We start from the raw sequence: 26,254 nt of genomic DNA, 5'->3' as shown, positions 1-26,254 counted from the left end.
CAAACACAAGAAGATGGAGAGGCGCATGCAAGACGTAGACAATAACAAAATAACCAAATGTTACTAACATCTAGAGAAAGGACGGTTGTCCACATCATACAAACAACAAAAACGGCAAAGAGGATAAAGCATGCAGCTGGAAAGAGTGCTTCAGTTTGATATACCTACAAGCTGCCTCTTCTCAAAGTGCAGTGCATTGTCCAAGAAAAACACAAAGAGCAACATTGAGCGAAGGACAGAGAAACATTGAGACCTGGTAGAAAGACAGAGGACATCAAAATGAGACAGAGACACAAACAGAAGCTCCAAAGCCCTTTTGACCAAGGTACTTCATGTGTTACTAAATATGTACCATTACTTGGGACTGGATACACAATACACTGAGAAAATCATCAGAAGATTCAAATTGATGTTTACTTTCAATGTGCAGGTTACAGAACAGAAATGTTCTACACGAGCCCACACACAGCTTCCACACTCAAATCTTCTCCATATCTCAGGGCACTCCCACTCTCATGCTTGGCCAGTTAAAGAGAATATCTTAGCCTTATCTGATGTTTGTGGGTCCAGTCGTGGTCTGAAGGGCTTTGGTGTAGTCTCTGTGCCAACACACAGCACAAACAATGCAACAAGTGTACACACACACACACACAAGACAGCAGCACAGCGGAGGAGGACACTTGAACTGCTCATTGGGTTGGGGGGGGGGGGGGCAGTGAAGCAGGCGGGTGGCTTCTGGTAGCAGCAATGACAGTATGATTTGATATAGTGATAAAAACTAAGCAATCTAAACATAAATTCCGAGTCAGGCTGTCACAGTCACAGACAGTCGGAAATCACAAAACTTGTGCTGGTATGGTAGGAATAACTGCCAAGCCGTTATAGTATCCTTCAGTATGTTAAAGGATCTGATCCCGCGTTAGCGACACCAACAACTAAGCAGTGTAGTGGTTTTATTATTGAGATGGAAATGTTTCAACTGCTTTGGATTATTTTTTTATTTCATATTTTATTTTATTATTGTATTTAATGCTTTATTACATTTTTAACGTGTTCTTAACGTGCCCCCCCCCCCACAAAAACCTACAACACCCACCGACAAAACACTCTAAACACACAAATGGCAGGAGCAGCCAGTCACCGCACAACAAGCCGGACCCCGTGCACATGAATCCTCGGCTTGTGGGGTAAATAAACACACCAGCTGAAGCAGCGCGGTTCAACAAGGACACAAAAACGCCACATCTGAACTGCGAAGCCGCATGGCCAGAGGAGGAATATATGCATGAAACACTTAATTTTTTGTATCTAGCCAAGTAGGGCGGGAACACTGTACTGTATTTATTTTTAATATCTATATAATGTAGCTATAATATTACTGTTACGTTTTAACTTAGCATGTAACTAATACAATTGAATGTTACAACAGAAACCATTTTCCTCCACCATCTTGTGTTCCCTTTCATACCATGATTGTGGCCCAAATATGTGACACCGTTGCCGGGCCCCCACATGCGCAAGGCTGCACAGATGTACTGGCTGGGCCAGTTTTACTTTTTAGCATCCTTTCATGTTCTAGTCATTGGCTCCTAAGTGGGCTTGAGCGCACACAACATGGGACAAGAGTTCAGACCAAGTTTATCACGCGTATTCATCCACTGAGTGTGTGCAGATAAAGTGTTTTTAAATGAGGTGGTTTTTCAGGGTGTGTACTTTCAAATACACAAAGACCATTCTATCGTAGTGCCATCTCACACAGCTTTGAGTAGATCACTGAACGGAATTTTTGCCCCTCGTCTCCCATAGCAACGACCCCGGCGTTTTCCTGCCTCCATGACAACCCGGTGTAGTGAATCCAGCTTGACCTTCGAAAGCAATCAAGCTTCTCTCTCCCTCCCCTTCTTGTGCCATCTCTGCTCTGTTTTACTCCAGCCCACATTCTGTTTAGGCCGTGTGGGTGTTGTTACACAAGTAGGCACTGCATCTCCACAGTGAAGTGTCCGTACCACCTTGCAGGCGTGTGGCTGCTTGCTGCTCAGCTGCAGGTGCACATCATCCTAACTCACAAAGAAGAACATTGTTGTTGTGCTGCATTTGAGAGAGCTGGGAAGATACAGTGACAAGTGCAGGAGAATGTATGCTCCATGCCAGCATCGTTCTCTGACGGAATGCGGATGTCTTCATAGGGCTGGCAAGTCTTATGAAAACTCGCACAGGTTGCGTCCTGTCGTCCACATAGTTCTCACATGTTCTCACATTCAGGTAATCATTGCTACTTAGTCCTGAGTTCAGCAGTATAACTTTCTGTTGATTGTTACCATGGTAACTATTTGCAGCTCCACAGTGTGATGTTTTCCTTCTCCCTGCTTTGGCACTGTATACATTGTGCAGCAATTAAAAGTGATGACAATAGGAGGGCCATCAGTGATTCATTCATTCTTTATTCTCCTGCTTTCTCTTGTGCTGCTGCCAGTATGCTTGTTTCTGCGTGTGTGAGTGATGGCTGCTCATTTATTAATTGATCCAGCGAGTTTTAAGCCACTGACAGAATGCCAAAGGGGCTGTGATTAGGGATGAGTTTGCGTAAGCTGCTTAGCAGGCCTGCTGGGCTCCAACAAACCCTTTGAGACACATGACCAGCGGGCAGGTTGCACTTGGGAAAGAGGCCCATTTGTTGTGGCATTTTATAGAGGCGTTGGCAATGGTCATTAAGTTTCAATGCTCGTTAGGACTCCGGCGTTCATGTAAGTCTATGAGAACAGCACACTATCAATATCACACATTTGGAAATGCCGCCTGAAAGGTTCAATGTAATTTTATTATAAAGGCGGCAAAGTTGCCTTGGTAATGGAGAACATATACAGCATTATTTATTATTTATTGTGTACTGTATACGATACACCACTGATTAGTGGGATTGTAACCAAAATGGGTCACGGACAGCTCATCAGAAATTGCATTCAAATTCAAATTTATTTTTGAAATGTAAATTTTGTTTGAAAATATTTTCAGGAGGAGGTTGAACAAACGCTCCTCTTCTCCTGTCTCGTGCAGCATACTGTAAAAAACGTGTTGTAAACAACAAGTGGTGTTGATCATGTGGGACCTCCCCACTGCCGCAGACACCTCGCACGGTAGTTGCAGCAAACGCTCCGCAAACAGCGCTGTAAGAGACTGATTGCAAGTTATCGCAAATGCTTGATTGGGCCACAGAGCCATAGAGGTTTATAGTTTTTTTTCTCCCTTAATAACAAAAGGTTTCAATTAAAAACTGCATTTTGTGTTCAGTTGTGTTGTCATTGACTAATTTTGCTCGCTGATCTGAAACATTTAAGTGTGACAAACATGCAAACCCCCCAAAATAAGTTATTCAAATTTAAATTGGGTGTCAGCACCACTGTTTTTTACACTCTCAAAAGGATTAGGAGGATTTGGAGAAAACTGGGCTGCCTTGGCGGTGGAGTGCCTTCTACTTTCTGAATGCAAAGCCAATGATTACTTTCAACTTGTTAACACTTGTACAGCAGAAAAACAATAATTATTTAACTAGTTGGGGAAAAATTTACTCAAGTAGCAAGAGGATTTGCAGTAGGTTGACAAAGGTTGCAAAGGTTACATAAATCATCCTTGGAGGATAACTTGGTGGCTATCTACTGTACAAATGTTTGCATCTACTTCCATTAACGCCACCTCATCATTTTGACATCCCCTCTAATCATAAACCCACGCATGATGGCTAAAAGGCCGTGTCCCCCGAGCCGAACTTTAATTACTGCACAATACACTGGCTTGTAATGGACAGCATGACAAAGATGAACTACAAGCAGGCTGATTGATTTGACAAACCAAAGAGAAATGTGGACGGGGAGCAAGAGAGATTGTTATTGGTGTGCGTGTTCGATAAAAGATTTCACAGCCACCAATCAGCAAAAAAATGGTGCGCGCTCACAGACAGTGTCTTCCGCTATGTGTTAAGCCTTCCTGCTAAGGAATATTACACAATTATCCATTATTTATTCAAGTGCAATTTTCTTTACATGGATTTATACTCCATTCATTGTGTTGATTGTCCAGCTATAAGACAAATAAAGTTAGTTTAATTAAAAAGACGCTGCACGTCGGTCGAGTGGTTACCGCGCAGGTCACACAGCTAGGAGAGTTCGATTCCAACCTCAGCCATCTCTGTGTGGAGTTTGCATGTTCTCCCCGTGCGTGCGTGGGTTTTCTCCGGGTCCTCGGGTTTCCTACCACATTCTAAAAACATCCATGTTAGGTTAATTGGTGACTCCAAACTGTCCATAGGTATGAATGTGAGTGTGAATGGTTGTTTGTCTACATGTGCCCTGTGATTGGCTGTCGACCAGTCCAGGGTGTACCCCGCCTCTTGCCCAAAGACAGCACCCCCGCGACCCTCGTGCGGATGAGCGGTAGAAAATGAATGAATAATTTAAAAGTACGTAGTCAACACTAAACACAACGTGCTTCTACGTATACAGAATATACAGGATGTAAGCGCCCCATGTGCATAGTAACATTATTTTGTAATCTTGCTTTGATTAGCTTGCTTGCTTTTTAGTAGAGTACCCTCACCTGAGCATAGGTCAAACGCCTGCAAAACACACTCTAGCATTTCAGTAAAGAAACAATCCCCAAAGCGTGTGAGTGAAAATGGGAAGATGCAGGTTTGCATGCTACCAGCATACTTCCTCCCACAATGCTGACAAATTGATTCATTTGCTTTGTGCCGTCAAAAACTGGACCAGCTAATAAGAAGGTGAAACTTAGCTTCTGGACATCACTGCCATAGCTCAGATTGAATGAAGACACTGTGAATGAGTATATTGATGGATGAAATGAGTGTGGGGGCTAGTGCCTTCCCATGATGCAGTGCGTGTCTCAGAAATAGAGCAGAAGGGGAAGGCAGGGACCCCGGGGAGGATGGCACCGAGCTAAGAAAAGAGCTCCTCTGCCCTCATTTAAACAGGGACAGGTGCTAACGGACGAGGAGGAGGGAGGAGGAGAGGCCAGGCTGGGCTAAAGACTGTACTCCAATACAGGCCTGCACCTCAACGCATCAGCTAACAGCACTCAACATCAGGTGAGAACATTTTTGCATTTCACAGAGGATCTTTGTTGCTAAATATTTTTTAAAACAGCAGCACACTCCTGCTGATAGAGGATCTTTGGATCCTTAAACTGTAAAAATATCAACATCACTTGTTGTAGAGAGGATCTTTGCGCTCCTGTCATATAGAGAAATCTATGATCTTATTACATAGAAAAGCAAAATTTTTAGCAGCCTATATTCAAGTGAGAGTGAGTCAGTTTTAATACAGACAGTTTTTACTCTCATATTCCTGTGTGATTTCCCAAAAGAGACGCCTTTTTGTGCTGAATCATACGCATGTTATTAAGTCGCGGCAATTAGCAACTTGCAGGAGTTGTTAAAGGAGATCACATGTGATTTGATATCCTCCAGCAAGGGGAGGCTGAACTGTAAGTACTGCAGAAAGAGAGAGCGAGTGAGTTTATTTCATTGTTAACCAGGGGGAAAGGTGGATGGAGAGCCGGCAGCAATTTAATATTTGGAAACGCAATTTTGTGGAAGTGCATTATTGTGGTGCTCAACATGCAAATGAGGTTAGGTACACCCTGCCCACAAAAGCCTTCATGCAGCACTGCAAAAAATAAATACCCCATGCTGCTCAGATTTCTTCTTGGTGATGGGTATAAAGCGAAAACAATCAGTTTACAATCAATTCAGTTTTTAGCGAATTCATTTTCTTACCATTATAATAGCTATGGAAGTAAACAGAGCAATTTTGGAGTAAAGTGCTCTAGTCTGTCAAATTATTTCTTTACATTTTTTAAACTTAATTTTTTAAGGTAGTCGAAGTTAACATGTTAATGGAAGTTTCCTTTAAAGGAGACCTATTATGCTAATTTTTCCTCCCTTTGTATTGAGTTGTATTGACTAGCTGCACATGATAACCAGCACACAAATCTTTCTAGTTCTTCCAGAATCTGCATCTATTACAGCTGTATTTCCTTTGATTTGTACTTTGTGCCAAAACGGTCTGCTTTAATTCATTCCACCCACACTCCGCTGTGACTGGTCACACACCCAAAGTGCTTCCTAACTATGAACGATATAAGGAAGTCCGCCCCTCTGTGACATCACAAAAGAACAGTTTTACCATGCCTTTTGAAACTGAGAAATTTGAGCCATCCCAAACTTCTTTCAGGGCTCACTTGCAAATGCGCAAATCACATTATCTGTATCTGTATCGTTGGCATGGTTTGACACAACAATACAACATTCTAACTACATTTATAGGTCAGAAAAGTGGAAAAAGCATAAATGCTTTATGCATGATTAACATGCACACAGCGTGTTTGACTATCCGTTCACATTGTAGTTTGAGGAAATGCAGTGGTATGAAAGCTACAAGCGGGATCACATATTGAGAAGAAATGGAGAAAGAAAGATGTTATATTTAATGGTAAGTTTCATTCCAAAGCGCTGGCAGAGGGCTCTCTTGACAAGACCAATGTTATTTGTATCAGCTGTCATGAGTGGAGTCGGGGCTACGTAGTACTGAACTAGAGAAGTGCTCAAATATTGGGGGACTGCAGGTATTTTTTTATTGTAATTCATACAGTGCTACTGGCATATGTCTCATCTAACGATTTTTTTTCTCTGCTGCTATTTTGCTATGAACTGTGAGCTAAAATGTGTAAATGTTGCTATATGTTCATAGTTACAGGCAGGCATAGCTGCAGGCATAGCCGAGGACAGCTATTTGGGCCTTTTTTTTAGTATTTCTTCATATTTCTAGTTTTGAAAACAGGATCTGCATGGTCTGTCGTAATTTTCCAATGAGTTCAAACGTGTACTCTGACAAATCTGGCACATAAATAGTACTAACCTCTTGGCAGTGAGGAATATAAACAAGACTCGCCGCTGAGGAATGCACTTAACATCTTCAGTACTGCTTTATTTGCCTTCAAGCCTCACAATGCCACAAATATTGCAGATTAATAAGTGCTCATGAGGGGTGGGGGGACAAAGTGACAGCCAATTATTAGCCCAAGCAGCAGTGGACTGGTGGGCAGGATTGCGTGGGAATATTGGGATTCTGTGGCAGAAATACACAAAGCCACGATTTACGGACACTAAATATACACTAGCATATACTGTATATTCACACGTGGTGCTCACTTCATTCTATATATTTAATATATCATACAGTGCATCCGGAAAGTATTCACAGCGCTTCACTTTTTCTAAATTTTGTCATGTTACAGTCTCATTCCAAACTGTATTAAATTAATCTCTTACCTCAAAATTCTACACAAAATACTCCATTATGACAATGTGAAAAATGTTTTTTTTGACATGTTTTGAATTTATTAAAAATAGAAAACAAAAAAATCACATTTACATAAGTATTCACAGCCTTTGCTTAATACTTTGTTGATCCACCTTTGGCAGCAATTACAGCCTCAAGTCTTTTTGAATATGATCCCACAAGTTTAGCACACCTATCTTTAGGCAGTTTTGCCCATTCTTCTTTGCAATAAGTCTCAAGCTCCATCAGGTTGGATGGGAGACGTCTGTGCACAGCCATTTTCAGATCTCTCCAGAGATGTTCGATCGGATTCAAGTCTGGACTCCAGGACATTCACGGAGTGGTTCTGAAGCCAATCTTTTGAGATCTTGGCTGTGTGCTTCGGGTCATTGACCTCAGGCTGGGGCTAAGGTTCATTTTTCAGCAGGACAAGAGCACTCTGGAGCAGGTTTTCATCCAGGATATCTCTATATATTGCTGCATTCATTTTTCCTTCTATCCTGACTAGTCTGCCAGTTCCTGCTGCTGAAAAACATCCCCACAGCATGATGCTGCCACCACCATGCTTCACTGTAGGGATGGTATTGACCTGGTGATGAGCAGTGCCTGGTTTCTTCCAAACATGGCGCCTGGCATTCACACCAAAGAGTTCAATCTTTGTCTCATCAGACAAGAGAATTTTGTTTCTCATGGTCTGAGAGTCATTCAGGTGCTTTTTGGCAAATTCCAGACGGGCTGCCATGTTCCTTTTACTAAGGAGTGGCTTTCGTCTGGCCACTCTACCATACAGGCCTGATTGGTGGATTGCTGCAGAGATGGTTGTCCTTCTGGAAGGCTCTCCTCTCTCCACAGAGGAACGCTGGAGCTCTGACAGAGTGACCATCTGGGCCTTGGTCACCTCCCTGACTAAGGCCCTTCTTCCCCGATCGCTCAGTTTAGAAGGCCGGCCAGCTCTAGGAAGAGTCCTGGTGGTTCCAAACGTCTTCCATTTACGAATAATGGAGGCCACTGTGCTCATTGGGACCTTCAAAGCAGCAGAATTTTTTCCTGTATCCTTCCCCAGATTTGTGCCTCAAAACAATCCTGTCTCGCAGGTCTACAGACAGTTCTTTTGACTTCATGCTTGGTGTTTGTCCTCTGACATGCACAGTCAACTGTGGGACCTTATATAGACAGGTGTGTGCCTTTCCAAATCATGTCCAATCAACTGAATTTACTGCAGGTGGACTCCAATTAAGCTGTAGAAAGATCTCAAGGATGATCAGTGGAAAAAAGATGCACCAGAGCTCAATTTTGAGCTTCATGGCAAAGGCTGTGAATACTTGTAAATGTGATTTCTTAGTTTTCTATTTTTAATAAATTCAAAAAAAAAACTTTTTCACATTGTCATAATGTGGAAAAAGTGAAGCGCTGTGAATACTTTCCGGATGCACTGTATATGTATGTTGAGACCTGAAAACTGAGTATCTCATATTCCAGCAAGCATGACGATGACATCACTGGTGTCATCACTCTACCTACTTTCCTTCTCGTTGAGGATGCCCCAAAATGTGGGTTCAATTCTGGAGGAGACAGACTTGGCAACTCTGCCACCATTTGTCATCTTGGAGGTGTATTTGGAAATCTCTTTCCCAAGGGACGGACTCATGCTCTGCTTCACAATGTCAAAGTACATTTTGGAATGTCATGTTTCCTCAATGAACTGTACCTCTACAGTGCCAGCAGCACCCATGCACGGTATCATCACCATGCTTGACTATAGTTCATTAGTACATAAGTACATTATTGTCCTTTGAGAAGATATAATGGTAAATGTCATGTTTCCTAATATATATATGTATTCTCTCCAACAGGTCGGACAGGAAAGTGAGCCATGGGCGTCGCCCATGCACATGGGTTGTACCAGAGCTTTGTATATCGGTATGGACCTCTCAGGGTGGAGTCTCATTGTGGCTGGAAAATCAAACATCCATCCTTCCTTTTGAGCATACAGCAGAAGAACAGGGTGCACAGCAATGGAGGGGAAAAAAACAGTGCACTGATTCACTCTCTTTGGAGAGTTTCAAATAAAAAAAGGCAAAAAGACAGAAGATGGGAGTCTTTTGTCCGGCAAAATGAGTCATTTGGAATATCCTGTTCCTTCACAGCACGTCTTTCAGGCGGCATTTCGGAATCACTTTTCAGCTAGCTCATACACACTCTGACACTTGCATTATTACACAGTGCTGAATAAGAAAAAAAACGAGACGACCTGCAAGCCTGATCACGTGTACTGTGCTCTGCTCGTACATGACAAGCTCAAACCAAGAATGTGTGCAACGCTCGCTTTCACACAGCTGTAAACTTCAGCACTGGCGGAGGCTACAAGGATACAAAGATGGGAGCAGGGAGAGATAGCAGTTCATCTGAATAAAACATTTGGAGAGTGCTCTCATGTCAGTTACCCTGATGCAAGCCCCAAACTGCTGCATCTCAGCTTCACTGCTTGTGCGCCCAGACAGCACAATCAAGTCGAGTGGGGGTGGGGGGTGGAAGTCTCGTCAAACAATAGCTGATTTCCCACTTGCCGATCACGGCAAACGCCGCTCACCTTGGACACTCCGAAAACAGGAGACTGAACTCCGCTTGCTTTGCAGCCTCAACTTAAGATATCCAGTCACTAATTGACACATGTAGCATGAGGCCCTGATGGTACCGGCTTCAGATATTTTCCAGGAAAGATGTGAAATGAAAAACGTCAGGATGGTTAAAGGGCTTTGAACAACAACAAAGGCTTTGTGGGCTTAATGATTCATTTGCTTTGGTAATAATATAATAATGAAACGCCCACTTGCAGCATAACCCATATTCTCTGATTGCTACCTAGCAACATTTACAAAAAGATTCTTTTAGATGAGTGTGTGTTAACCTTTTAGAGGGCACTGGGAAATTTGTACATATACATACAGCAAGGAATGACGGCACATTGGAGAAGAATGACAGCCCTATGTGTTCACTACCATTTACTTCTATGGTTTCTCTGGTTTGTAGACGCATTGCTCCCTCAGTCTTGAATAAAATGAAAGAGTGATGCTCTTCACATAAACTTCAATAGGAGACTGAGGGCACAATGGAAGACAGTGAGACTCTCCTGTCTCCAGTAAGGAGACATTCAAGTGAAGACTGACTTCACATAGAAAATAGATCGTGGCAGCAAAGTGAAGACTGGAGTATAATATTACAGCATTCAGAGCTGAGGCAATGGTTTAAAGTCACCCATGTGGTATCAACTCAATGTGTTTCAGCAATTTCTGAAGTACCGGAAATTGTTTTCATAATACTAGGCTTTGCCATTGGCCGAGGGGTATCAGCTTGTGAGTTAGCTAGCGAGTTAGTTGGCAGGGTTACACAGAAAATAACATTTCTGTGTAACTTTTAAGGAGGCCAAAAAACCCAATCCATAACATTTTGGTGCAAATCTGAATAACCATGCACCTTTTCTAATGAAACACCAGATGTGGTGACAAAAAAAGCTAGCAACGCGGCAGTCCAATTGGTAATATGCATTGCCGCCACCTACAATGTAATCGTAAAGGAGCCAGTAATTTTGTGCCTTCTACAAAGTATAATTACTATAACCCAGTCCAGGGTGTACCCCGAAGACAGCTGGGATAGGCTCCAGCATGCCCGCAACCCTAGTGAGGATAAGCGGTATAGAAAATGGATGGATGAATGGATTTTTAATAATAATTTAGAATGACTGTTACCAAATAGGGTTTCCTGCTCTGTTGCTGCAAATGAGTGCCAAGATGGCGGTGTCTTGTTCCAGTCACTCACCCAAATCTTTGGATCCTTGACTCTCACTGGCGAGCTCGCCCATTCTCACCAGCGCGTCAAAGTAGCCTTTGGCAGCAAATGTCACATCTATACGGAAACAAAAAAAGAAAGGAAGGAATAAAGCACAGCATTTGCAGGTACCGGATCACAGCTTCTCGTCAGGAAGAAAAACAGCTGATTAGGTCTGGATTGTCATCCCTGATTGCACAGAGATAATTATTTCCTGAACCACACAAATTGTTATCTTTCCTTATTAAACAGAATCACTAAATGCATTTATGAGGGAGGGCGGGACATTAATTGGAAGCCACTTTCACACCTTCCATACACATGCATACATGTGGCTTATCTTTTTAAATGTAGTGGTTATGGATTATATTTAATTCACGGCACTAGGAGGTTGCCTACAGCCATTAATGCTGATGTTTTTTTGTGGTGTTAATTGGAGCATTGCATTTTAAGTGATACTACATCATTTCTAATATTTTATTGACGGAAGATAGTGAGAAATGTACTGTATGACCGTATTTACAATAAACAAAAGTAAACTTTGACTTATCAATAACATGCTCTTACGAGTTGCAACAGATTTATGTTCCAGAAACGTATCTCGCTTGCAGACCTCACAGATGTTCTAGCTCAGCGCTTCTATTCCAAGCTGATAATGTCTTGTTTCGACATGTTGTGTCACACCTTGCATGAAGCAGGACTTTGTGAGTGTTATGAATATCTGCAGGTGGGAGGAGGATTTACTAGATAACTGCTGGTCAAAGCAGGTGAGGGCTTCCAAAAGCACCCTGACGATTTTAATCTAGGAAGGGAATATAAAACCAAGATCGCCTGTCTGCTTTCTCTACCACAGATATAAATAAACTTCAACTTCTAGTCACATGAGCTGTTTGGGCCAATCAGAACATCTCTGCTGTAAGCTTTGTGTAAACGAATCCAACACTGACTTGAGTGACATTTTGGACACTGCCTGCAGACACCTCCAAGGTGAGTGACATCTTGTGCATCACACACACATAAATGTACATACACGTTATGACTTGATATTGTGTGCAACTAAATGAAGTGATAATAACCACTAGGGGGGGGAGGCTGTGAGCTAGATTAGCTGCTACAACAGAGGTAGCAGACTACGGCCCGGGGGCCACATGCGGCCCACCAAGCGTTTGAATCTGGCCCGCCAGTTGCTTTCTAAGTATTTCAACTTTTAACATATAAACTGACACGAGTGAGGGAAAGTGGGAGCGTGAGGTCGACAGACGGATCGGTGCAGCCTCGGCAGTAATGCGGTCGCTGTACCGGACCGTCGTGGTGAAAAGAGAGCTGAGCCGGAGGGCAAAGCTCTCAATTTTCCGGTCGATCTATGTTCCCACCCTCACCTATGGTCATGAGCTTTGGGTCATGACCGAAAGAATGAGATCGCGGATACAGGCGGCTGAAATGAGTTTCCTCCGTAGGGTAGCTGGACTCACCCTAAGAGATAGGGTGAGGAGCTCAGCCATCCGGGAGGGGCTCAGAGTAGAGCCGCTTCTCCTTCACATCGAGAGGAGTCAGTTGAGGTGGCTCGGGCATCTAGTCCGGATGCCTCCCGGACGCCTCCCTGGGGAGGTGTTCCGGGCATGCCCAGCCGGGAAAAGGCCCTGGGGCAGACCTAGGACACGCTGGAGGGACTATGTCTCACAGCTGGCCTGGGAACGCCTTGGTGTCCTCCCGGTGGAGCTGGAGGAGGTGGCCGGGGACCGGGAAGTCTGGGCTTCCCTTCTAAGACTGCTGCCCCCGCGACCCGGACCCGGATAAGCGGAGGAAAATGGATGGATGGATGGATGGACATATAAACTGGCAACATGACTTGCAAGTCGAATGTCTTATTTAGTAAAAAAATACTACTAAACTAAACTGTAAAAATTAAATTACATTGTTTGATGTGGTCTGATGTTAAAAGTGCTCCTGAAAAAAGGGACATGAGAACATAGAGCTGATAGTATAACACTTTTACAGGTAAAATTAGACAAATAATTCAAGGAAAATTATAAGCATAAAATAGTGTGTGTGTTAAATATATATTCTGGCCTCCTGGACAATTTTGTTAACTCAATGCGGCCCACGAGTCAAAATATTTGCCCACCCCTGTGCTACAGTGTTTTGAAGCTGATTTATAAACCCTTCTTTCCACTCGGGAGATACTTGAGGTGAATACACTCTCATCTATGCATCCACATTATGGGACAAACTGTTGGATTTCCCCATATAGTGGCTACGCTAAAGCTGCTCTGTAATTTGTAGTACAGATGCAAATATGTATAATGATGGTAAAAGGCATTTACAAACATGTAGTGGTACAGCCTGTTAATCATTTATTTATATATGGGAGAGAGGGGGTACTTTGTACCTGGGAAGTTCATTTGCCTGCAAAGAGGGTGTCGCGTAAATTGGAAGCAGGCAGTAATTGGAGAAAGGCAAATAGTTCAGAAATTATAAAACTTTTTTTTAGTAATTATTTGTTGGGATGCAATATTTTTTTCAAGCTGATACCAATACCAATAATTTTATGTTTTTCAAGAGCAATACCGATTACTTTTAATATCTGTATTTTTTTCAAATTTAGATTTAACTGAAGTTCGTGCACACCTGGAGGTAAACACAACTCAAAAGTTGGAATTGGCAAAATTCCTGTAGATTTCTCCTTCAAATATGCGTACCATGAGCAACAAAACCTACAAAAATAGCGTCAGGTCAGAAATACAAACAGTGGCTCCAAGGGGTTTTAAATTTACTATGGGCGACAAAAGCTTGTATCTTCAACAATGGTAAAAGACTGGTAATTCAGAGCCATCATTAACATGATGAACTTGCTTAAATTGAACCCTTGGTTCGGCCCTGGCAAACTTTAGCTACAAAGTTATGATGGGGCGTTTGCAGAGCGTCGCAGAAAGGAACACTTGATTTGCTCACGTTAACCCACCTACAGCACAGTACGGGTAATCTCACCTCATTGGAGCGGTTTTTTATAATGATATCAGATTTAAGTGTATGATGTCGTAATTCCTGACAATTTTTGGTCCGATAATGATGGTGCATCCCAAATTATTTGGTGTGCATGAACATGTGGACATACATACTTCTTGTATCAAAGTGCCAAGATATACAAAACTGGTGAGACCAGCAATGTGGTTTGTTCTAGATACAGTACCACTGTGGAAAAGACAGGAAGCAGAACTGGAGGTAGCACAGATGAAGATGCTGAGGTTCTCATTGGGAGTGACCAGGATGGATAGGATCAGGAAGGAGTATATCAGAGGGACATTGCATGTTAGAGGCCTTGGAGATAAAGTCAGAGAGGCCAGACTGAGATGGTTCGGACAGTAGAATGATGCTGTGTTTAGAGCTGCCAGGAAGGAGGTGTAGAGGAAGACCAAAGTAGGACATGGAGGACATAAGGGTAGTTAGTGTGAGAGAGACAGATGCAGAAGACAGGGTTGGATGGAGGAGATTGATTTGCTGTGGCGACCCCTAAGAGAAAAGCCCAAAGAGAAAGAAGAAGAAGAGTGCCAAGAGTGTCAATTGATTTGCTGTGGCGACCCCTGAAGAGAAAAGCCCAAAGAGAAAGAAGAAGAAGAGTGCCAAGAGTGTCAAAGTGCCAAGATCGAAGATTGGAGATGTGGGCCAATACAATCTGAAACTCTTATTTTGCAGATGTCGGTCTGATGTCCTACTCTGATAGGTGAGTATTAGTATGATCTAACATTTTCAAGCATATGAAGAGATCGATAAAGCTGCTAGACGCTGAACACTCGTGATACTACTGTCATCTTGTGGGAGAAATGGGAGAAACCTATAGCCCCAGCTGTTAAAGCCAATGTTTTTTGAGCCAGTGCTAATTAGGGTGAGGGTTTGAGGACAGAGTTTTCTAGACCACATTCTCAGGCACTGTAGGGGACTTTGAACGTCCAGGAAAACAGCAGTTGATGTGGAATTTTGCCCAACATCTAGTGAGGATAAACGGTATAGAAAATAGATGCGTTCTTAAGCTCTACAAACTGCAAGCGTGATCCTGACGCGGTGCAGGCCAGTGCGTGGTAAAGCTAATCGTTTGCCGCTGCCAGTAACATAGTTCGATTGTAACAATGTGTAAATATGTTAATAATAACAGCTTGGTTAATATGCACTTCACATTATTTTGAAATTATTTGTTGTTGCTGCTGCTTTTTAGATAGCATTTTTAGCGTATTTATAGGTGGAATAAGTTTCCCATTACATACACTCTTCGGTGGGACATTAGCACATTTTTATATGTGCACAATTTGTAAAAAGTGCAGTTTTCATTTAAGGTGTATGTATGCAAAGTGTGACAACATCAATGGTGTAAATATGGTGGATCTTTGTGACTACTTTATTGCCATAAGTTTGGTTCTCTCACCGAGACAGATGGAGAAGATTATTGGGATTTTGAGTTAGAGAAGGGGGGGGTCCATACCTGGCCAATCACCCTTCAATCTTCAGAGGAAAAAGACTGTAGATTCCAAATCAATACAACAATTACTAGCATCTGATTTGCCTTCTATATTTGCAACTTGTAATGTATTTCTGAACAACTTCAATTGTCAGGCCATAATGGCACAAGTGCCCCCCTCTCATTCTACCCCTGCAAATCACAGCCTCTTAGTCCCCCTTAGGGTCGAGCAAATCTTGCAAAGTGGGTATTTAATGGCTCAGGGAGTCTGTGCCAGTCTGTCTCCATCCTCCCACTGTGTCTTGGATTAGTTAGCACATGTGTCAAGGAGGGGGAATGAAACGTACGATGAGTTGGGGCTGAGGGGATTCTGCCTTGTGTTAAAGGTTTTATAATATTCGGGGGTGGTGAGTTTCGATAAATCACAGTCGTCAAATTACCAACAGACTCTCACAACCACGCGTCTTCCTTTTATTAATTTGGCTGCCCACAGTGAACCATCATCACTTCAGATTAGAGGCCCTTTGTGTTGCTCTTCATACACCTCCACTGCTGTATAAATAAGCTGTACACTCCATGACAAGGCGGGAGGATAAACATTGTCCTTTTATAGGCAGACAAAAAGGAAAAAAATAGGTAGACCAAGGGAGATGGATTGGCAGCGTTCCTTAAGATGAAGAAGCAAAGAAGAGAGGAAATATGATAAAAGGACTTACTGGCAAGGGCCTTCTCATAGTTCTTCCCCATGGCAACAAAGTTCCGCAAGCAGGGGTTGAACTGCTCCATGATGGTCTGAAAGAGATGGAATAGCAGTCGGGGTAAGGGCTCATGAAGAATCAACATCAGATAGTAGCAATCTTTGGAGGGACCTCTGGGGTAAATACTCGGGGTGTTTTTGTTAATATTGGCTACAGTAAGGGAATATAATGCATAACATAAAACTTCTTAGCTTTTGTGTGAACAGCATTAATGTTTTTTTCATATAAAAAATGATCAGGGTAATTCTCAGCATTAATGGTTCCAGCTTGTACCTCTGTACTGTATTAAAAAAATTAATTACAAATATATGTACCGTTACGGCCTTACGAATCAGGGCCGAGGAAAGGTTCAGGCGCCCACGCCTTTTCACCTCTCAGTGGGATTAAGCAGCTAGTAGAAGGCTAGGATTAATGATGTTGGTGGCTGCGGTGGTGAAGGACGAAAGTCACTTGTGAATCCAAGTGTGAAATTTGCATTGATGCACGAGACGACCCTGCAGCATTAAGATGATGGACACCCTGGCTCATTAGGAGCGTTTTTAGCTTTACATCACCGCTATGGTGTCGTATCACAACAGCGCTGTTAAAATGCAACGTCTGCAGCACGTCTTGACACTTTGTCTTTCGCCTTTCTTTCTCCTGTGTCCCTTCAGGGCTTCCTCCAATTAGTTGGTCTCCTGCACCCAGCCAGCAGGAACAGCTGCCAGGACAGCAACATATCCACAACACTGCAGCAAGTCGTCATCAATACTGCAGGAAATACATCACTGTGGGACAACTCATCCTGACTGTCATACAGTATATGCTGCTGGTCTACAATCAGACCATTCATTCAGTGTATATAGTCAAGGAGAGTCATATACAATAAGTAAATAAGCTACAGTCATGGCCGTATGGATGTGTTTGTGTAAGCCCGCTCTTCTACTCCTGAATGCAAAAACTTGCCAAAACATGCACCCCTAATGTGTTGCCTGTGCTATTATTTTTCTGACAGATACACCACATTTTGGCGGTGTTATTAAACTCTAAAAGTTGGACTTCTCACACACCTCATGTACACACAACACCTGCAATAACTTTAGGGAAGACTAAACCAGAACAAAAAACTGAATGCAGACAACAAATTCATATATCTTGGCAAGTCTGCACTAATATTCAAAGTCACTGCCTCTCACGCAGTAAGTTCACTGCACCCGCACCTCCAGAGGGACCCACCCCACTATTTGTGAAGCACTGCTTTTTTGGGTGTTTAACTTAGGGATGTCCCGAGCTTTTCTTACAAACGTCCAAAATACCTTTATGGGAGGACTAATCATTTGACACGGCTATAGATCAATTTGAGGTGTCATTTAGAATATGACTTTTTTTAAACAAACTCTCTTCAACGCAATCGTAATTTATTTACGGCCCCTAGAATAAACAACCAGCGGTGACGAGCGGTTACCAGCTTCTGAGCCCCCCCCCCCCCCGCGCCATGACACAGCAGTCTGGCCAAAGTGAGGGGAACTATCGCTGTAGTTACTGAGCCTCATATCCAAAGTGAAAGTAACTTCACCACGGTATACCACTGATGGCTACATGGTGGTGGTGATTTTCGTCTTCTTGCAGGTGGCGGGATTCAAGTGGCAATTGAGGTTCACTACCGCACCTACCATGTGTGGCTCAGAGAGCTGATTTTATCCCATCTTCAAAATACAGCAGATCCACAGTCGATCCCGATCCTAAAGATCGAGTCAGGGCATCCCTACTTTAACTCCAACAATACCGAATTGGGAATACATCTTAATGGGACTGACAAGCATAGATTGGGTGGTAAACATGGTCGCCATCAAGCAAAACCTCTTAGCAACTAACTGTTATGTTTATACAACTTTGAGGACATATGTATTACATGTATGCTAGCAAGTATTATGAACACAAATCAGCAAATCAAAGAAACAGTCCAAAGTGCACCACATCATGCTGGCAAATGGCCGGGCCAGTTGCTCGATTTTTCCCACTGTGCTCAATAACATCTAATCAGAATTGCATTGAATATCATACAGTGTACTTGAGCACAACATTCCCTCTGACCACTGCAGGGATATATTAGTGCAGTGATGCAGTGTCTGATGAAGAATTCTTAATGAACGACTAAGAAAGAGCCAGAATTATATGCAAAATGTGAAAATAAGTGATACTGAACAGCAGGAAACATGGTATCAACTGTGCTGAATTTGAACAAGCAAACGAAAAACAACAGTTCAATTACAGTGTGTGTGTGTGTGTGTGTATGTTGCCCTACAATACCTGTATGCAAATGATTGTTCCAGATAAGTTAATTAGGCAAGGCTCGTCTGTGTCAGACGAAAGAACCAGACTTCACCCGAAAAGTTGCCTCAATATTGTTGCCTCTTTCTGTCTCAAGTTTTAAAAAAATGTTTAAAAAAAATGTGTAAAAAAATGTAAGGGTGATCAAAAGGCTGAAGTCACCAAATGCTGTTTGAAGCTGAAAAAAGGGAAAGTAAAATAAGTGAACTGCTATTGCGTCACAAACTAACTGCAACACAATTCAAGCATGAAATAAACAACATATAGGTATGTCTATTACTGTCTACTATTTATTTAAGACTTCAGATAAACAACTGTACAAACTCTGGGTGACTCTTCTGTCTCTTTATTCAGGAAGTCCAGATTTGAACTGAGAGCAAAATCTGTGAACAATTCATTATTACCAAAGTAGTTTTTGATTAATTGTGTAAATGATTGACCATCGATTAATCAATTGATGCAGCTCTAGTAGTGAATGTCTGAAGCGGCATGTTTTGAAGTCTTATGCAGCAATTATGTTTTGACCTGAAAAACCTGAAGTAAGAATCTGTTATTTGACCAACAGAAACAACCTCTGAATGATTCAAGATAATCGATGAAACACTCATTGATGACCTTTGACCTCAGTTACCATCACTATCTTGCACCAGAGTGCAGACCTGCCAACCTTTAAGACATTTTATGTGACCCCAATATGGCCACTAGTTGTATATAAACCCGCCGACCAATCACAGCCTTGTGCATACTTGGTACAAGCGTATTCGATATCAAAATGTGTGCCCACTGCAAAAAATGTATACATGTTGACCTCAAAATCAACCAGATTCTTGTATTTGACTATAAGCAACAATCAAGAAAACTTCATCTTTAACCTCCGCTGCTTCAGACATCTTGTATGGAATGTTGTTTAAAAAGTCAACAAGATTCTTATATTGCATACCGTTGGTTATGGTCATCAATCTGTTCCAGAGCGTCCAACTACAAACGTACTATAATCAAATACATTTTTCTCAGAAAAGATTACGTAAATCTAATGAATCCATCCCAGAAAGCCAAAAACTATTTGTTTTACATGCAGTAAACCTTTTAAAATCCATATAAATGAAGACTGAAAAGGGATGAATAAACATTTAACATCTCTTTCACCTTGATTGAAGACACAATTGTTGACAAAGATGCTGCCTGGGGGTTATTTTGTAGCTGTGATTAAAACAAAAGCAGAGACTTATGGCATAAACAAAGAACAACAGACATCATAGACTGGCGACAGACGTCATCTCTGGTTCCTATGTCGATGTATTAGCAAGCTAATAGCCTGCTAACAAGGACATTTTGTGTTACAAAAAACACAGTTGGACTCACACTTTGCATTAATAACACAACAAGACGTTGCATATTGTACGCTAAACAAAAAATGAGGCAACATTTTTGTGTAAATTTGACATTAACCGAAGAGAGCCGCTGTTGACTGACTTCAATGCATACGGGGTGTGTCATACCACTTGTATGTCAAAGTGCGCTTAATGTGCGCTAAAATTACATCTGCTTTGGCTCTCGTTTTATGGTGCGCCTCAGAGACATTAAAAAAATCGCAATTGTGGTATTGCTTTCACTATTGAAATACAAACTCTCTGCCGCTAGTCTCGTACAGCTCACTTGCTTACCAACATGGCGGACTTTCTGCTCTCGCACACTGTTCTCCATTGCATGGACTATTGGCTTTAAACAAATCTCTCAGTGCCACATGACTCTCCCATCACTCCTTAGACTCCTCACATACGTTCAACATCTCAGCAAGTACAAGCACTGACCATAGTTGCGCAAAATTCTTGAAATTGCCATGAATGCACCAGGACTGAGACCATGTAACTGGGGCATACGCTAGCCGAGGTTCCACTGTAAAGCTAAAATTGGAAAAAAATGCTTAAGAATGGTCTGAATCAGAGGGACTGAATAAACCATCAGCCACCTTCATGTCAGACGTCATTTATAAAAGGTAAACTGAGCTCTTTTAGGTATAACTAATACAAAGAGTATAGTACAATTTGAAGGTAGTTGACGATTGTGATGAGAAACAGCCACAAACTTCCATCTGTCATCTGCTATCTCTGTCATCTTCTCATCGTCCTCTTCCTGTCCTAATTGGAGTGGAGAGTCCACTGTAACAAGGCTCATAATAAAACTTATTTATGTGCAGTCTCCCATTATAGATTAGCTTTAGCAGCCTGGTGTTTAAACAGGCCTCTCACTGAAGGAGACCTACAAACATATGAAAGAGCAGAATAATGACAAGACGTTCCCCTCCCTCAGGTTGTCACTAAAAGGAAATACTCCAAAACGACTCGTTCGGCTCGTTCTAATGTATGCTGATTGATGAAGACAGAGCACACACACACCTCGGAATGTGTGTAGTCGTGCACACGCCCCCACCAGTACAAACCTTTCTAATAAGTGGTGGCGTTTTAAACCAGTGGGAGGATTACATAAGACTGCATCATTACAGCACTACTCTCCCACTGAGGAGGCCAAAAGGTGGCTGACACTCAACTGAATGCCTTGCTCATACACACACACACACACACATGCTGACCCACTGCCACTGAAAACATCACACACCTCTGAGCTAGAGATATGGCGATTATATCAAATTACGGTGCATTTAATATAAGAGATAAAGCGGTGGGGGACGGAGGTTTCTTTCGTCATTGCGGCTAAATTTGTCATCCCAGTTCTCTTGGACTACATTGTTACCCTAATTGTGGCTGCTAATTGGAAAACGGGGCCATGACAGAGTTGTGCGACTCCAGCAAAGACAGAGACAAAATGAAGAGGAAGAAAGTGGCAAAAATGATTCGCCATTTGTATTTATTCTTTTTTTTTTTAAAAGTACTTTCCATTCAAGCACAAAATATTACAGAATGTGCCTGGCATTCACATCTTCACATTAAGCTGATTTTACATTGTACATTCTGTTCTTTTATGATTGAGTCATTATTGATTTAGCCTGGGGCTGCATGATTCACTAAAAAAGGTAAATCCACATTCTCTTTCTTACAAGCCAGATCACTATTCTCTGACCAATGTTTTGAAATGCGTTTCATCAATATGCAGGGCAGAGTATAACACCGAATATTTGCATGATTCAACATTGAATGTGACTCCACATATTCATTTTCTACTGCTTATCCTCACGAGGGTGCTGGAGCCTATCCCAGCTGTTTTTGGGCAAGTCCACCGTGCAGCCAGCCCACATATTTTTGTTTAAAAAAGACATTTTTCTATGTAATTTTTCCCCTCAGGAACAGGCTTCATATATAGGTAGATAAGAATCATTTACTTATTTGACAAAGAAAAGCGTATTTCGAATGGTAAGTTTAGCTTCCAGGCCCTGTCAGATGGTTGTCTCGACAAGACCAAAGTCATTTGTATCGACCGTTGCTGTGAGTTGGGTTGTCAGAGTGGGTTGCCTCTCAAATACCAGAGAGAAAACTGCCAAATAATTAAAAAAAAACATGTAAAATGAAAAATGTTACAATGTTAAAAGGTCATGAAAGAGTGTCAAATAGAAGCTTGGACTCACTGAAATATATCAGTGGCTCCCTTGCGTTTTTTGTAGCTAGTGTGTTTTGTAGCTAGGAAAGCGTAACAAGGTTGGATATGGAAGCCAACCATTTTTATTGGATTTCCAAATTTCTTATACTTAAATTTCACCTTCGACTAACCATTTCAGAATATATATAAAATAGAAAATACTAATAAACATGACTGTATGGCCGTGTTTTAAATATCATTGTTTTTACTTTGGGACTGCATCTTTTTTTAAACTGTGCCCATCATTCACAATCCTTTTGTGAAACATTAACACATTTCTTTCTCTTTTCTGTGCATTCTAGCGCGACTAAACAAGTTAATATAAGTTAGCTAACAATGGACATCATGTTCCATTTACATAACGGACTTCTATAGTAACCAAGTTACAGTGATATTATTATTGTAGCAGCTAACACAAAAAATTATCTGGTAGACTAACATGATGTGTTGCTGGCCGAACGTTTCAGCATCACTCACAGATGCAAGAGTGGATACCTAGCTCTCAATTTCGCTACAAAGACTCAAGATACTCGTTTGCTGTCAGCATTTTTTACCTGGAGCACATGTCTTGTGCTGGAAGACACAGCCATCCCAATGAGAGCGGACATTGAAGTATTGTGGATGTAGATGAAGCTCCAGGCTAGTATGTGAAATCAATGTGCCAAGGAAATACCTTTCCGTCATTTTTTAAAATCATCAAAATATGGCAAATCAGTATTACATTTCATCATAAGTGTTGGGGGGGGGGGGGGGGGGGGGGTACAGACCAGAATACCAAGCCAAAGGTGAAAACATAGCCTGCATACAATAAAAAGAAAAATACTGATCCAATTTCTTAATGGTTTCCTGGAACTGTAATGATGTTGATCCAAAGATGGGATAGTAATCAGTGGACCCACTCCAAGTCTTGCTGACATACAGGGTAATGACATGCAAAGTGGGGTTATAAACGCAAGATGACTACAGTGCAACTGTTGGGAATCACGCCCAATCAGTTGACAGGAAGCCCTCATCTGCTCGTTCTCACCATGCTTTCCCCTCACTTCCTCATAAAAATACCATGGATCACATGCACATAACAAGGAGCAGATATTTGAGTCACCTTGGTTGCATAAGAGTGGAAAAATAATACTGTAATGGCCAAAATAAGTCCAGAACAATCAGTTTGGGGTCACTTCTTGCAATAGTAGAAATGCAAATCTGTGACATCTGTTTGTGAACAGAAGGTCAAAGAAAAAGCAAAACAAAAAAGGTAGTAGTCTTTTTGATGCTGTGTGAACTTAAAGGAGAAGTTAAACTGCATTAGAAACAGCCACAAGTGAAATTTCATGCAGCGGTTCTCACGCTTTTTAGACAAAGGGACAATCAACCATTTTGCTTACTACGATGGTTACTCTCAACTTTTGGCACTTGCTGGCAGAATTTTATCTGAATTCCATTTTGGCAAATCTCAATCTAATATACTATATCAGGATTAAACTTTGCTACAGCTCTTGTATCAGTGACAATGTGATGATGCACCTAACGTGGCTTGTGACATGCATTGCTATGTTGACTAACAACAAGCAATGCAGCAAGCTAGGTAGGTCACCGGCTAAAGAAACACTTCGGATTGTGTTTGCATTAGTATGCAATACATCTGCACGAGTAAATAAATATACATCACTTTAGCCTGCAGGCAGCTGTGACTGTTATTGCAAACACTGTATATTGTTGCACAACAGCAATGTGGGGGAATAAAGACATAAGTGATGACTTTGCACAGATAATAATAAAGTAAAGGGCGAAAAAACACAATAAAACCCTGCCCCCCTTGCATGATGATTGAATGTTGTTATTTGTTATGGTTATTATTATTTAACTTGGGGGGAAAAATATGTCTATTGTCTATAAAGTTGAACATGCTAGTATGCCATTCAAAGCTCCAGTTCAGGCATGCAAGGTGAATTCAGTCATTGGACTGGCAGATTTCACATTTACAATTTGCATCATGAAAAGAATAAGAAGTACAGTGGAGCACATTTTGGTGACAGACCAGCATAGCGATTCAGATGAGTAGGTTCCTGAGGAGGATGACAATGTGCTGTATCATTCAGAAGACAGACACATCTGATGAGTCGGACGAAGAGGTCGCTGGTGCCGAAGCTGCTCCTGCTGAAAGATTCAAGGCCAAAAATGGCAAGATATTTTGAAGCTCAGTACCTCCGGTACATGGCAGCTGCTGCAAATGTCATCAAAATGACCTCTACAATAGAAAGGTTTGCTGTGACATCAAGACATGTTTAGGGCTGTTTATGCCACTGTCACTGAAAAGAATGATCATTATTATGAATGATATTGAAGGCAAAGAAATCTACGGCAACGCGTGGAAAGATATTGATGAGGAATTCCTGGATGCTTTTATTGGTGTTCTTCTTTATGGAGTTTATAGATCCTGCAATGAGGCCACTGTCTATGGCAGTGATTTTCAACCACTGTGCCGCGGCACACTAGTGTACCTTGAGAAACCGTCAGGTGTGCCGTGAGGAATTATCCAATATCACTTTTTATAATTAACATTTATTAATCATCATTTGCAAATATTATGTCAATAGTATACATGGACCCAAATATTCCAATTGCATTTGGTTTATTTGCTCAAACGGAAAGAATTGAACAGGGATGGAATGTTCCTTTAACCAATCCGATTGAGGTATCTTGTGCCTGCTCAAACGGAAAGTTGTCAGGGTGCTTTCTTCTTCGTGGTGTTTTTCTTCTTCTGTTGTTTATTGGCAGTTGGCAAGCAGCTTTCGTGTGCATTACCGTCATCTGTGGAACAGAATCTAAACCCTTCTATACGCCATTCACAAGTGCAGTTTTATTAAAAAAGAAAATATATATCTATATAAAACATGTCTTGCGTTTAATTATAAAATATTAGCAAGATTGAACTTGATCTTTTCCTGTTTAAATTCATCCCGGGTGCGTTCTTTCAGCGCATGCTCAGATATGACGTAACACGCAGATCCAGACGTTCTTCAGTTTTAAAAATGGAGGCCAGCAATCGGCACTGGACTAAGCAAAGTTTGTTTTTGATTCAAACTAAATTTCAAGACTGGACAGACGAAAAACAGGCAATACGGAGTTATTCCAACACGTGAAAGAAAAACTTGGGGAAGCCGGTATCACGTGATGTTGATGTTTACGTTTTACTGCGCATGCCCTATTGACTATTCTGTTTGATTTTCACGGCGTGTGTAGACAAGAGATTGGAATATTCCTTTCCATGGATACCATTGTTTCCCGAAAGGTCATTCGGGAAGAGAAAAACTCGTCATGTAAAAACGTGGCTACTGTCGAGTGTCTGTGGTGTAAAGACTGGCAGAGCAATGTAATATTGGTCCGTGTGGCAACACCTACCTTGTTCCTCCCATAGACTTATTGATGCACGTGTGAGGTCGTGGTGACATTTTGTAACATTTTTGGTTAGTGGTGTGCCACAAGATTTTTCCAATGTAAAAAACGTGCCGTGGCTCAAAAAAGGTTGAAAAACACTGGTCTATGGGATGCATTGACAGGCAGAGGTATTTTTTCAATTTCAAATGATAAAGAATCCTCACACCAGAGCATGATCTGACAAGCTTGCTCCCATCAGGGATGTTTGGCAGAGATGGGTGCAGACCGTGGACCTTTCCGAGGAATATAGCCCTTCCATCAATACATACCCAGTAAGCCAGGAAAACATGGAATACAAATTTGGGCAGCCTGTGATGCAAAGACCAGCTATGCCTGGAACCTTCAGATTGACACAGGCAAAGATGCGAGTGGTTTCCCTGAGAAAAACCAAGGAAAGCCGTGATATGACCATGACCTTCAAGAACTTCAAGAAGCTTTGGATTTGTGTTCATTTTGGGACTATTAATCTATTTCTATTTGTTTGATTTGCTTGTACCTCTATGTTACAGAGTTACTGCTTATTCCTTGCTGAC

General features: G+C 41.8%; 1 protein-coding gene across 6 annotated transcripts in view; it reads right to left on the bottom strand.

The window, feature by feature from the left end:
- Positions 1-26,254, bottom strand: part of baiap2a (BAR/IMD domain containing adaptor protein 2a) — a 59,421-nt gene that overhangs the window by 19,689 nt on the left and 13,478 nt on the right. For 4 of the 6 annotated variants that reach the window (XM_058049791.1, XM_058049795.1, XM_058049794.1 and 1 more), the window contains exons 2-3: positions 16,344-16,419; positions 11,169-11,255 (exon numbers count right to left, since the gene is read on the bottom strand). In XM_058049791.1, the coding sequence (XP_057905774.1) occupies positions 11,169-11,255; positions 16,344-16,419 (163 nt within the window). Of the gene's footprint in view, positions 1-164; positions 1,000-9,942; positions 11,143-11,168; positions 11,256-16,343; positions 16,420-26,254 lie in introns of those variants that run through there. The other 2 variants (XM_058049796.1, XM_058049797.1) reach the window with 2 other exon arrangements.

This window comes from Doryrhamphus excisus, chromosome 15, assembly GCF_030265055.1.
Source record: "Doryrhamphus excisus isolate RoL2022-K1 chromosome 15, RoL_Dexc_1.0, whole genome shotgun sequence".
Classification (NCBI taxonomy): domain Eukaryota; kingdom Metazoa; phylum Chordata; class Actinopteri; order Syngnathiformes; family Syngnathidae; genus Doryrhamphus; species Doryrhamphus excisus.
The sequence above is the reverse complement of the archived record's forward strand: the minus strand, read 5'-3'. Positions and strand labels throughout refer to the sequence as shown.